The sequence below is a fragment of the Equus quagga genome, chromosome 4 (genome assembly GCF_021613505.1).
Source record: "Equus quagga isolate Etosha38 chromosome 4, UCLA_HA_Equagga_1.0, whole genome shotgun sequence".
Taxonomy (NCBI): domain Eukaryota; kingdom Metazoa; phylum Chordata; class Mammalia; order Perissodactyla; family Equidae; genus Equus; species Equus quagga.
This window is the reverse complement of record NC_060270.1, coordinates 27,421,600-27,436,641: the sequence shown is the minus strand read 5'-3', so window position 1 is coordinate 27,436,641 and position 15,042 is coordinate 27,421,600. Positions and strand designations below refer to the sequence as shown.

Here is a 15,042-nt window from a genome sequence, read left to right as displayed (position 1 = left end):
AGCGCAGGGATGTACAATAAAGTGCGAAGGATCTGGAGCAGTCTGGGCCCTATGACACAATTAACCAGCTATTGCTCCCTTTCAGTTCAAAGCCCCACACTAAGGAAAAACTACTGGGAATAAAATCCAAATTGAGCAGGATATGGATAATAGGACCAAAGGAAATAGAAGGTCCAGATGAGTAGGGGGAAAGTGCAATGCCAGGAAATCTCACAGTATATGAGATTCTGTCTTTGAACACTTGACAGAAAAAGAAAAGAGCTGTGAAGATAGAAAAGCTATCCTGACCCAATACTCTTATCTAAAGTTCAGGAAAACTGTCACATAAAAATGAACAACAGAAAAGGATCAAGATTGAATCCAGTAGAAACCTATGTGAAAATTAAAATAAGGATCAAAATAATGTCTCTACAGGCAAGGAAAATATGCCAGAAAGACATGGTCCACAAAACAAATGAAAAGTATAACCTAATATTTCAAAACAGGTTAAAGAAAATTGATGATCGGAAAGAAGGACATAAATGAATTGATAGAACTCAGAAATTGTTAGAAATAGAGAAAATTTTATTTCAAGGATTGTTTATCTAGAAGGAGCACGATATTTCTTTAAAGCAAGTAGGTGAAAAAGAGAAAGTTTTTAAAAATCCAAAGTATAGAGCTCTTTCCCTTTCACATCCTGGTCAGTTCAGTTCTAAAGCCATCAAGTGGAGCACAGCAAGGTAGTTATCTGCACTGCAGGGGCCGGGAAGGTTAGGTGAACCATTAAGACATAGCAATGAAGATGGCTTCCACATAGGGTATTGTCCTGGTGTGAGGAGTCAGAGCCTGAGCAAAGTGAGGGGGATACACATGGGACTGGTCAGAGCCCAGTCAGGGAAGTGAATGGTAGTAGAGACAGAAGATTGGTCACATACAGAGAGATTGATCAAATGAATATATATGTTAATGGTAGTGTTAACCATGATTTTCACTGTTAGAGAAGAGTTATAAATCTGGCAAGGGAAAAAACTAAATATAAACCCTATAATGTTGGATTAGAATTGGATAAATTGGTATGAGTATGTGGTTTTCAATTTATATAAACATGTAGTTATAAATGTGCATGCGTTTTACATATATGTATAAAATTTCCTGGCTCTGTCCACTAAGAGGTCCTAGGCTCGGTGCCATCCCAGTAACAATAAGCATACCTGACACTCAGATCTTGGCTTCTAAATACTATTCCCCACCAAAATTACCGAAGCTGTTTGGATAAATGACTGGTTCCAGGAGTCGGGCAGGGAAAGTACTAGATTATTCTGTAATAGCCAGTTCCAGAAAGCAAGGAATTGCTCAAGGAATGATGGAGACATGTGCAAAGGACACAATCCAGTTTGAAAGGATTCCCGCTGGCTAAATCAGGAAGAATTTGAACATCTGATTGATGATCATAATCCCAGATTATAATCCACTGAATATATTAGGAAATCATGAGTCTTTACTAATATAAATAAATGAATTAATTGAAAGTTTGATAAGAATGGAAAAGTGTACATGGTCTCAATAACTTACTATTTGCAAAGGGAAAAGGATAATTTTACAGTAGAGAAACCTGGCAGACACAGCCTTCCTCAAGTGCTAAAAGTTAATAATGTGACAATAATAAATTAGTAATGTGGCAAATCAAAATTGCCTACCACCTAATAGGGTGCATTGGAAAGAACGTAACATCTCTTCTGTGATATTCCCACCAAGTTGCATAACCTGGATCTAATTATGTGGAAACATCAGACAAACCTAAAATGAGAGACCTTCTACAAAATAATTGACCTGTAGTCTTCAACAGTATCAAGATTACAAAGTCAAGGAAACACTAAGGATCTGTTCTGACTGAAGGAGACTAAAAAGATATGACAACTAAAATGTTTGTGTTCAGATATAACTTGTGATTTCAAACTGGATCCTTTGCTATAAAAGACATTATTGGGGAAACTTCAACGGGATATGAACATTAGATGGTAGTAGTATATTGATGTCACTGTCTTGATTTTGATGATTTTGTGGTTGTATAAGAAAATATCTTTATTTGTAGGAAATATGTGCTGAAATATTCAAGGGTGGTGATAGATCAAGGTAGCAAGTTACTCTCAAATGGTTCAAGAAAAACAGTTTGTGTGATTGCTTCAATCTTTTTTTTCTTTTTATTTTACTGAGGAAGATTTGCCTGAGCTAACATCTGTGCCAGTCTCCTTCTAGTCTGTATGTAGGTCACCGCCACAGCACGGCTGCCAATGAATGGTGTAGGTCCACACCTGGGAAGCACACCCATGCTGCCGAAGCAGAGGGTGCCGAACTTAACCACTAGGCCACAGGGCTGGCTCCCTGTGATGGCTTCAGTCTTTAAAGAATATATTAATTAAAAAAAGAAACAAAGAAAGAATAAAAAAGGATTTGAAGAGCGACAGATTTAGAAAGTAGGCAAAGAATATTCAACATACGTAAAATAGGAGTCTCAGGAAAAAACACAGAACAAATACTAAAAATATACAAACAAGAAAACTTTTCTAAAATTAAAAAAAAAGTTTTTTCAAACTGCATATCACAAGGACATTCCATGTACCTGAGTTGATAACCAGCACTGAGAAATATTCTAATAAAATTATTGAAATTAAAAAGAAAAAGTTGAGTGGAATGCCAGGCAAAAAGAAACAGCCCTTATAAAGAAAAGAAAATGAGGTTGTCGTCAGAACTTCATCAGCAGTGGTTTATAGGAGACAATGGAGACAACATAAAGTATCAAAGAAAGAAACTGAATCAAACAGGCTTTCACATAATATTATAAAGGCTGCAATCAAATGTATCAACAAAGAATTAGGGTGATATTGTTCATATAAACCCTTCCTGAGGAGAACAACAAACTTCAGACACCCAAAATGATGGGAGAGATACTGACATAAGGACTGGTGTGGGCAGTTAAGATAGTAATAAGGGAGAGAGTGTATAATAGGAAAAGACTGTATGCTATGACAATTTGGATAAAGTTTTCAGAAAATGGGAAAATTTGGAGATAATATGAAAATAGAATAAGCTTTCTGATTGCTTTAAAGTTTTTAACTGGTTATAAAAGGATAATATTTCAAATCAGATCTGGGGAGATTGCTCATAGTAGAGAGCCAAAAGCCAAACAAAAGGTTATCAGTAGAACACAAAAACAAACCTTCCTAATTTTATATTTATATATTTGTAAATATAAACTTTATTTAATATAAAAATTTTATAAATATGTAAATATTTATAAATATATTTATATAAAAATTTCATTTTATATATCTATATATATTATTTGTATGTATGTATATAATTCTTTAAGAATTTAATGTTTTTATATATAAATTTGTGTGTGTGTATATGAACAAATAAAATAAGGTGCACAGTGAGACTGTGTTCCAGTTACTGTTGCTTCATAACTACCCCAAAAGCTTAGTGGATTAAAACAATAACCATTTTATGGATTCTGTAGATTAGAAATTCAGGGAGGATTTTTGGCTAGATGGTCCTCATGGCATAGACTGAGGTCACTTAATGGGATTCAGCTGGTGGATGAGCTGCTTTGGAGAGACCAAAATAGCTTCTCTCTCCTTGTGTTGTGCTTGGTGGTACTGACTGAAAGTTTCGGCTCGGAGCATCATGTAACCTCAATCATGGTGCTTTGAGGATAGTCAGACTTCTTGCATGCTGTCTGGCTTTCGCCAGAACAGGCATCTTCAAAGAACTAGACAAAAGTTTCACGACCACTTCTAATCTAACTTTGAAAGGCACATATGATCATTTCTGCCACATTGACTTGCTTACAAGTGAGTCAAGACCAGCCCAAATTCAAGGAGAAGGGGACTAGACTGCTTCTTGATGGGGGAGCAGCAAGATCATACAGTACAAGAACATGTGGGATGCAGGCATCTTTGGAAGATACAATCTGCCACAAGCTCTTTACATAAAAGGCTTCAATATACATATGTATTCGATATATATAAATATAACAAAATAGTATGAATAGAACTGAGATCAAACAACTCTAGTCATATCAAAAGTTAACTCACCTTAATTGTTAAAGGAAAACAACTTTCAGATTTGCTTATAAAGCAGAATCTAACCCTATGTGGTATTTTGTTGTAACAAAGATAAAGGTTAAAAATAAGAGAACTATATATCTATAAAAAAAGAATGAGGGACATCTATAATTGCTACTATGGAGTGTTCTTACTATTCCTATACTTACTATTAAGTAAAATAAGCAGATTGGAAAAGTGTATAACTTAATTTAAGAAAGAGGAGCAATACATATATAGTTGTGTGTATATATACACACACACATAATTATATATTATATATTAAAATAATGTAGAGTAAGTATATATAAATATATTTGCTTGTATGTATGTCTCTGCTTATATTAGTAAAAATAGAACAATAAGTCTTTTTAAAAATAATTATATGTAATGACCAGGATGGAGTAGAGTGAGGGAAAGATAAAAGCTAGACTTTTTTTGATAAGCTTGTTTTATAGATTTAACTTTGGAACTATTTTACCTACCTAATAAAAACAATGAAGAATTTAAAAATCAACCCCTAAAATTTGAAGTTGAAAGTGAAAAAGAACAAATGAACCTAAATGTATATCCAGTTGGCAGCGTTAACACCTAGGGAAGAACTATCCCAAGTGACTTCAAAACAGTAATTCACCTGTATGTCCCTGGTAGACCATACGCTAAGGATGAAAAGAACTAGGGAAAATAGTTAACTGTTTAGTAATCACGTCGTGCTCGTTGTGTTGGTGTTGTCACTTTAAGACTATTGTGAATGTAATCTTGGATAAAAAGAAGTCATGATGCAGTACTGTAGTTCTTTTATCCCCAGTGTCTTGAGAACCAGGATTCTTCATATGCAAGAAAGCACATAGAGATATAAGATACTAAGTAAAAAGCTAATGGTCCTAATTTAATTAGAAGAACCAGTATAAACTCCTGATCACTTTATATTTTTATCTGTATCTCCCGTCAGTCTGTCTCTATCTTAGCTGTGTCTGCACAGACTGAAGATTTGCCATGAGTCGGGAATTGTTGAGTTGTTAGGGGTACATTATGCTAATCATTCTACTGATGTTTGTACTTTAAATTTTCTATTGTATTTTTAAAGGACGATAAAAGAATATCTTATTATACAGTAATGTGAGCTTTTAAATGTTTTTTAGTTTTTTGATGAATTGTTGCTTCAGTTAATTTTGATATCCATAGAGCAAGCTTGAAGACTATAGTGAGAAGAGGAGTGACTAACTCAGCAATAGTCGTGCTTACTCTTACTGCCTTCCTAAACTACCCAACTCCCAGACAAGTTATTTGCTCTTGCTGTCAGACTGGTTTTATAAGAAAATCTGATGGAATCTGACCGAATTGTTTGTAGAATGATTTGTTATAAATAGAGAAAAAGGTATAAGCATATATAACCATGTAATTGCAGTATTTTTGAAAAAATGCTTAAACTTTTTATTATTAATAGATTTAGTCATTTTTAATATATGATACAGTTTAAAATAGTACATCTTCAAAATCATACTTGTTTTTGTATAAAAATATCTTAAATAAAATGTTTCTTACTTCAGATTGCTTTTGTGTCTTTTTTGTTGGTTGGTATTTTGGAAACTTATAAAATGAGTTGAAGTAAATTTAATTTCATTTATCAGTTTTTTAAGGCATATTTTTCCCATATTATTAATAGATTCTGTACAGGTTCTGTATTTAAGAATATACGATTAACTGATTTTCTCATGGGGAAAGTGTCAGTATACAAGGCATCTAGTATAAATTATTGTAGATTTCTTTTTTTAAGTATAAAAATTAGAATAAATCCTGATTTTTAATTTTTAAAATTTATAGTTAAATTAGACAGTAATATAAGATTGATATTGCTATTTGATGCATGGAAATTGTCTTTTAATTGATTAAATGTTATATGAACTTTAAAATAGCATATGAGAAAATTCTAATTAAGCCAATTCTAATTTATGGTACATTTAGAAGATTATTAATTTTTGAAATTTGCATATTGGGCAAAATGTTATACAGATTACTCTAACCACATTTAATCAATTATGACAAATTGCATATTTAATACTTTATCTTAAAGTAACTTATTTCTTTAAATATAAATTTCTCTTTTTCTTCTGTCAGAATACAGCCGTTTTGAAGCCAAAATACATGACTTACGGGAGCAGATGATGAACAGTAGCATTAGTTCAGGATCTGGTTCTCTTCGAACTAGCCAGAAGCGATCCCTCTATGTCAGGTAAATTTTTTTACTTCTAATTATGGCAATCCTTAATTATTTATGCATGGAAATTCGTTTAGGTTTTTCACTATGACTGACTTAGTTTTACTCTAGAAAAATATATCACAAACCAGGGGAATGTTTTTTTATGATTGATTTCCTGACAGTATGTCTTTCAAGAATTGGAGTATTATAATTTTATTAATGAAAGTTATATAACCCCTTGAGTAATAATGATTAAAAAAGACAAAATGTGGACCAGAAAATTTTTTAAGTTGATATTTTACTGAGTGACTGTATTATAGCATCATATGTCATATCACCCAGCACTTATATTTACCTGTATCCTTTTATAATAAAATATTCTCCATTTGAGTAACATTTAATTACTATGGCAGTTTCCATAATAGCAAAGACAACGTATGTAAATAATAACTTAAAATGAGAATAGCCTCAGTAAAGAAGTCAGATTAAGGAAATTTCTACATGTATTTTTTAAACACTTGGGAGAAAACAACATGTTGCTTTTCTATAGCATATAAGATTGACATGACAGCATACATCTAGTAATATTAAATAGATACTGTTAGTATATAAATTGTTCTTTTTCATTTCTTTGGCTAATAAGATTTAATATAGATATCCCATTTATTTGTATTCTGTATACTATTTTTTAGTAGAGCTTTTATTGAGCACTTTATTAACTTTAACTTTAGTTGATTACTACAAATAATCTGTGTCATTCATTAATTATTCTCTCATTCCTTCTGATCCTATAGGAGAGCCTATTCCTGATATGTTTTATTTAGTATTCTGGTGAGAGATGATATATGTTACATAAAATAGACAAGTATCCCACATGTTTGTGTATGTGTGTAAATATATCTGTATACACAAGCATGTGCTCTGTACTTGTTTACATAGGATATGACATTGTCTCAAAGAATTTTATTCTATGATACATAAAAAAAGGAAATTTTTCTTTCATCTTTTGTTCTATTCCTACTCCTTTCATTTCTTCTGCCCTACCAGTGATCTGGGAATCGTTAATGTATCAGATTTTTCTCTCCTTCCACTAATTCTTACAATATTTATTAAACTCTTCTGTTCCAAAGTCATTAAAAGTAGTTATGTAGAAATATCCACAGAAAAAGGAAAAACTTAGAGTTTTGTTTATATTCTCTTTTTTTCATTTTCTTATCTGTATTTTTTAATTTTAGTATATTAACAGGTATTGCCTTTAATATGTGATTTATTAAATACAAAGGCATACAAATCAAAACATCAGGTTATATTTGTTTTAGGTACATTTAATGAGTCATCTTTACTTTTTGTTATCAATTTTCATTTTTAGAGTAGTAATACTTTATTTTTACAAGCTATATATTATCAAAAGACTTAGAATGAAAAATAAATTGTCACCCACCAACAATCCCCAATTCTGTTCTCTAGAAACAACCATCCTCCATTTGCCTGGCAAATTCTCTTGCCTTTACCTCCCAATTTCTAAATACAGTCATGCACTGTATAAGAACATTTTGTTGAACAACAGACTGCGTATGCGACAGTGGTCCCATAAGATTAGTACCGTGTAGCCTAGGTGTGTAGTAGGCTATACCATCCAGGTTTGTGTGAGTATGTTCTGTGACGTTTTCACAACAATGAAATCGCCTAATAACACATTTCTCAGAATGGGTACCCGTCGTTAAGCAATGCATAACTGTAATATGCATATACTGCTGTTTCCTAGCTTACCAACTTTGGACACTACAGACTTTCTGCCATGGTAGATGAGAACTTTTTCTCCCATAACAAACCACTCATTCTGCCTCTTCCCCTGTCACTCAAAGATAGTCCTGTCACCATTAATAAAGTTAATAAAGTTTAGAGTCACGTGACTATGTAAAACCTGTCATTACTCAGTCAAGCTGTGTGTTATGACCACGCTTCTTTTCTTCTGCAACCCTTCGTTTTTCCTGGACTTAATAATTGTCTCATTTTTACTTGCTTAATTTTCCATAAACTTGTTACTAAGTATCTTCCTTTATCTTCCAGTAGCCTCTCTAGAGTTTTTTACATGATGAAACATGTGATCGCACATATGGTCTTTTCAGTTCAGGTTTTTACATCTTTCTGCTCCATTCTGGACTAGTTGCTCTGTAGACTTGGTGTGTGGCTCTCACAGGAGACTTGCCTTTGCCATTAGCCTATTTCCTTTGGCTCTCTGCTGTGTCGGAGTCTGTTTCCTAGATTCCACATTTTCTCTATTCTCAGTTTACTTTTATTTTGCCACAGCACATCCTCCAGTAAATTCGTGAGAAAAGGGTGTGTGGGAGGTACTTTCTGATTCCTAGCATGTCTGAGGATGACTTTCTTTTGCCTTCTGCTTGATGGAGGATTTGGGTTGTGGTAGGGAGGCTGTGATATCCTGTTTTATTTTCCAACAGCCCTTCTTGTTATTTGCTTGTTCCTTTTTTGTCATCTGTTTATTTTATGGACATATCTTCTCATTTTTCTCTAGTGTTTTTCTTCTGCTTCTCAAATTATCTGCTTTCTCTGATTTCCTTTTTTCTAGTTTGCTTGTTTTCTTGGTTTTTTTTCCTTTGGTTGTTTATGTGTGAGGTGTTCTTTAAAGGTTTAGTGATCCTTGTTTCCTCTTCTTTAAATTGGAAGATAATTGGCTTTTTCACTGCCCTCTCCCGCCCTATGTCATTCTTTTCTTTGGGGTCATTAAATATCTCTAGAGAAGAATCTTTAATCTCTTGCCTGCAGTATAAACCATGTTGCTAGAATTTGGGTTCAGTGTGCAGATTTCTTTTTAATCCATCTGTTTTCAGCCCAGCACCTTCCTCCTCCCCCGCGAAGTGCTAGAGTACAGAGCTTCTCAAATTCACTTTCTGTAGAAACTAAACCTCTGGTCCCCTGTGGGATTAGGAACCGGAAAAGGGATCTGGAGGGTTAAGTGCCATATACAGTGTTTTCACTGGTTCTTCTGTTTTCACTGCTGTAGTTTATCTCTACCTGTCCAGATACTGTATACCTCTAATTCATGAGCATTTCCAGGATCTTGTGGAGTCAGTCTTATTTCAACATCCCTCTCTTCAGGCACCCCATTTAGAGCTTCCTTTACTCTGCTACTTTTAGCTGTTGTCATCCAAAAATGTGTTAAACTCTCTTTTCTCCTATTGTCGTCTCTTGTATTGTGTGTGTGTCATTTTAGTGGATTTCAGGATGGAGAGGAAATAGGCGTGTGTAGCCAGTCTACCAGAGTTAACCAGAAATCTTACGGTTCTTTTTTAGTAAATGTATTTTTAATTCCAAAAGTAAAAAAAAAAAAAAGGGGCTACAGAAGACTACATACAATATGGTTTTTCAGCTGTTGTAGAATTCTTTCTTCAAATGAAACCCGATGTGTACTATATATATTTTGATGTATGTTTAAGTAAGCCTTCCCACTTCTGATTCCCACCTACTTCCCTCACACCATTGTCCCTTGAAAAGACTTGAAAGAACACATTTGAAAACCATTAACTGGTTTATTCATTTGTCATCAAATAATTCCATCCCTCTTCAGTTTTATTTCAAGAGATAGATTCTTAAAGTTGGGTAGCATGAAAAGGAATATGAAGACCGGCCCTGTGGCCGAGTGGTTAAGTTCGCACGCTCTGACCTGGCAGCCCAGGGTTTTGCTGGTTCAGATCCTAGGCATGGACATGGCACCGCTCATCAGGCCATGCTGAGGCAGCATCCCACATCCCACAACCAGAAGGACCTACAACTAGAATATACAACTATGTACTGGGGAGCTCTGGGGTGAAGAACGAGAAATTTTAAAAAAGAAAAAATATGATTTGTATCCTAATTTCCAGTTGCCAAATTAGAAGAAAAGAATGAATAAGTTGTATTATAAATGTAATTGCTGGGATCCTTTCTTGTACTCTCAAGAGAGCTTCTTTGGCTATAAGAATTAAATCTGTTTGAATATTATACATTAATTAATAAAGTAGTGGGACACTATTCTTTTTATCAAATTTGAAGATATTCTTAACATTTTGCAATTAATACAGTATTTTTTCCAAAATATTTAGAGCGGTTAAAATTATCTTTAGTTTTCATCATTGTTGTTGACTCTGAAAACCCTATTAACTCTAGTTTTGTGAACACATGGAAGGAATAATTAACTGGCAAAATAATCACTCTGTTGATCTAGTCTTACAGTCCACAACTAATGAATCAAATCTGTCAGGGGATGTGTTTTCCCAAGTATGTCTAGTCAAAATAGAAGAGTACCTCTTAATATTTACTTTTTGTTTATTAATTTAGAGCACCTCTCTAGATTTGTCTTCATTTTAGAATTCAATATAGGTTGCCATTGGATCATACTAAAAGCATTTTTGAAATTTCTTATACAGCGTTGAGAGAAATAAGGTAGTATACCTAGTAGCAAACTATTACCATAACAAGTTAATCGTGCTATTTCTTTTTTGTCTCGTCGTCGTCTTGTATATAGTACAAGATCGAGCTTGGCCTTATTTTGCTTACCTTGGTATATTGTTTAATTATGTACTCAGATTATATATACTTTCAGAATCCTATGTTTATTTAGTATTGATAATACCTTTATAACTAATAATTATGGACTTTTTTCTTCTTAATCCAGAGCCCTTTTTGATTATGACAAGACTAAAGACAGTGGCCTTCCCAGTCAGGGGCTGAACTTCAAATTTGGAGATATCCTCCATGTTATTAATGCTTCTGACGATGAATGGTGGCAAGCCAGGCAGGTTACACCAGACGGTGAGAGTGATGAAGTTGGGGTGATTCCCAGTAAACGCAGGTAAATATAAGTCTGTTACAGTCTTGCCACTTGAAAGTTGGGCATTATAAATAGTTGTTTTTCCTGTCAATTTCTTTGACTGAGTTGGTGATTTTCTGCTTGGTTTTTCATATTGTGTTTCACAGTCATTTAATTTTATTCACCTTATACTGTTACCAGTGACATAACTAGAGAATATGATGCCCCCAAACAGAAATTTCTCTAAAGTTCTTATTAGTTGCTAAAAACAAAATAAGTACGATTTAAGTCACTTTGCCATGTATCTAAACTAGTGGGGAGAGAGAATTAAAACTTTCTGTAGTTTTCCCATGTAGCTAGTGATAAAACCTAAATTTTCGGAGATTTTGATTGTGTGAGTTGCCTCCTTTAGACTTAAAAAATGAAAGCGTTGTAAATAAATGATGAAATGATGCAGAATTTTTAGACATAAATCTGGTAATATGCTTCACATCTCTCTTTTTTTTTTTTTTTTAACTTACTTTAGGAGTATTGGTGCATTCACTGGTCTTTCTTCTTCACTTTTAACCGTTTATTATAGTGATTTGTTGGTACCTACTTACCATCTAGTGGTAAAAGTGGTTAAGTGCAGATTATCTTTAAAAAGGATGATCCCAGCTTAGACAACCCCTTCTAAGGTCTGTGAAATGCTGTTGAATGTCCCTACTTTTGTGGAAAAGGTATTATAACGTCAGTTCATAATTCCCCCAAAATAGCTTATTTATGAGATCTGAGTCGTTTAAATCATTGCCTTAAAAGTCCTTTTAAGTTTTAAGATAGCCGGCAAAAACTGTTAATGAGACATAACTGTTTATTATAGCTGGTTAATTCACTTCACATCAAGCTTATGATGTAATAAACTTGCTCTCATTAATGAGTTGGATTTATACTTATTTTGTTGAGTCTCCATAATTGATAAGTATGCCAAATCATATACCTGTTTATAGACTTCTACCTATATACATTTGTATGTATCTGTATATCTGTTTGTAGAAGTTGAAGAGTAGGCATGTTAAAGTATTTAAAGTATTACCAAGATTTGTAATTGTGGCTTTGAGTTTTATGACTGTTGGTGGTAGATGCATATATTTAGCAAGATCCAACTATTTGGCTAGATCTTATATTTGGTGGCAACTCCTCTTTTAGCACTGCAGCCCTCAGCATAACTTTTTTCCTGGAATAGAACATAGTCTGCTTTAAATTCAGAAATACTTCCTCTGTGCCTTGTTGAGTCAGTAGAAACCTCACATCTTAAATGTGAAGGTCAGAGTTCTTAAAAATTGTCTTATCCCTTGGAGCCTCATATCTTGCAAAGGCTTCATGTTTGTTTGCAACAAATGAAAAATACAGCTGACTTTGGTGGAAAGAGATTTTTTTTGTTTCGTATAAAAATTCTCTAAGGTGGATTTTAAAGCCAGGAGTGATGTAAGAAATACATCTGAGACCTCTAAAAATCCCTGAATTCATGAATAACATTATGGAATATAATTTTTCTCCAATAAAGTACAGTATGAAACCATAACTAATTATGCCATTTCATTCTTGAATGTATTCAAAGCTTACATTTTCTCAAGTAGAACTATCTCTTTCTTAGACCTCTTTACCTCTGATAATAGAAAAAGAAATTGTGGTTCCTACAATTCTTACATTTCTTTCAGGAGCAGTATTTGCAAATAAACAATTTAAGTCACTCACCTGTTTAGTGCACAAGATTATGGTTAGAAAACAAAGCCATTTTGAGTTGTAAATGTTCACTCAGTAAATGTTAGTTTTGCAGTACCTTCAGTAAGTGCCTAGGCAAAATTATACATCAATTATTCATGTCATGGACCCTCGAGATTGCTCTGAAATAGTAAAAAACATAAGTTTTAAATCCATGACTGCTGAGATTCTTTTCTACCCATAGTAAAACTATCTAGCTAGATAATAAAGAAAACATAAAGAAAATGCATTTATTCATAGGCGCTTTTGGTAGGTTTTCCTGCTATATACTCACATAATTGCTATGTTGAAATCAAGGATTTATAAAAGCTTAATTTACATGAAATTTTGCAAGATTCATTTTGGTGTTACAATCTACATGAAACATTTGGTTTGTTGTAGTTTTGTTTGCTTGCTGATCTTGAATAGGTAACACTTTGGGTGTACAAGGACCACCCACTGACCTTTCATCTACTTTCAACAATTGCTAACATCTTTCTCTTATTTTTGGCATATGTGTTCCATCCTGAGCTCATGTTAAACAAGAAAACAAACAGAAAACCTAGAAAATAGCTAAAGTCAGAAGTGATGCCTCATAATAATTTCAGTATAATTATGGAACTGAGTGCATATATAAATGCACATATTTGTACTGTATTTTGATACTTCACAAGTGGTTTTGTTTCATAATAAAATGAACCTTGGATTTCATTTTTCAGAAATTCTAATTAATTTTGGGGTGCAAACCTAGATGGCTTCTGAAGGTTTTAGAATATAAAGATGCTCTTTATTAAAATATCAGTTCTGATGATTTCTAGTTAGACCCTCAGATATGTTTGGTATACTTAAAAAATAATACTCTATACTTTGACAGGGTTGAGAAGAAAGAACGAGCCCGATTAAAAACAGTGAAATTCAATTCTAAAACAAGAGGAGATAAAGGGGTGAGTATATGAAATCTCTTCTTTCTAGAAATTAATAATTGAGGATAATAGGCCTTTTGATAATTCTTATTTGAGCTACATTATTAAATGAGAAGGATTTTGCCGTAAGAATTAACTGTCAACAGCTCTTGCGTTGATGCTTTTCAATAGTAGATGCTAAAGTAAACAATTTCTTAAGTTAAAACACCCATTTCACAGACCTTTCCAAATTATCAAAACTGTCATTTGATATAGTCTTAACAACGTACTTTTGGTCAAAGTTCTTTTTATAAATGAAATGAATTCAACCATCATTCAGATGTCCAATTAGAAACTTGTGTCCCCAGTATTAACCATGATAGCTGATGTATAATGAATCTGCTGAGAAAATAGGTCCCCAAAAATTATTATCTAGGTCATAATGTAAGTTCACAGGTTTTTTCAAGTGAATTCCTGGAAATTTCCTTGTTCTCTCCCGCACTTTATTCCTAATATAATTTATTAATAGAGTCCATGGTTTAAATGTTTGAATCACTATGAATTTTTATTTTGAGGGCATAAAGAAAGGGACAGTGAGAGGAGGAGTTTGTACATGATCAAGAAATGAATCAAAATTCTGTCATATATATTTTAGACATGTTTTTTTTCGTTTACTTTAAGTCCTGCTTGAATCTAATAGATCTCAGTAGATGAAAAAGATTACAGGCTTCATCCTGTACTATGTGTGGAATTAACCTGCAATGGAATATTCTAGCAGTAAGCATGAAGAAAGAGCTGAACACGTGTTGTTTTGAAATACTATTCGTATCAATGTTTTGTTTTAGAGTTTTTTTAATCTAAAGCAAAAGTTCTATACATCTTTTGATCATATATCAAATGAATGTGGAACATTAACTCAGCAAATAATTACCCAGCCCTCTGACACAGCTCTGATGTCACTAAGCACTCAAACCTAAGGCTTTAAAATGTAGAAGATAAGAAATATCCTTGATCGAAGAGATTAAATCTGAGTGAACTGCATAATGTATTCAGTTATTCTGGAAATGATAAATTCCATTAAAATTAACTTGTAGTTTTCAAAAAATGCAAAATTATATAGTGTGATCTGAAGTGATATTTAAAATGTAAATTTTTCGCAGGAAAAATATCCCAAGTAAACGCTCAAGATTTGAAATATATACAATGCTTTTTGTGCTTGTTTTATATATGTCTTTAAAAATAATTTAGTAAAAATGCACTGTCAGTATATTGAAAAACAGGCTGCATGTTGTGACTTTTCTTTCA

General features: G+C 33.1%; 1 protein-coding gene across 7 annotated transcripts in view; it reads left to right on the top strand.

The window, feature by feature from the left end:
- The window catches only part of DLG1 (discs large MAGUK scaffold protein 1), a 256,224-nt gene that overhangs the window by 206,750 nt on the left and 34,432 nt on the right, over positions 1-15,042 (top strand). For all 7 annotated transcript variants that reach the window (XM_046658376.1, XM_046658375.1, XM_046658374.1 and 4 more), the window contains 3 exons: positions 6,204-6,318; positions 10,961-11,137; positions 13,710-13,779. In XM_046658376.1, coding sequence (XP_046514332.1) covers positions 6,204-6,318; positions 10,961-11,137; positions 13,710-13,779 — 362 coding nt within the window. The remainder of the gene's footprint in view (positions 1-6,203; positions 6,319-10,960; positions 11,138-13,709; positions 13,780-15,042) is intronic.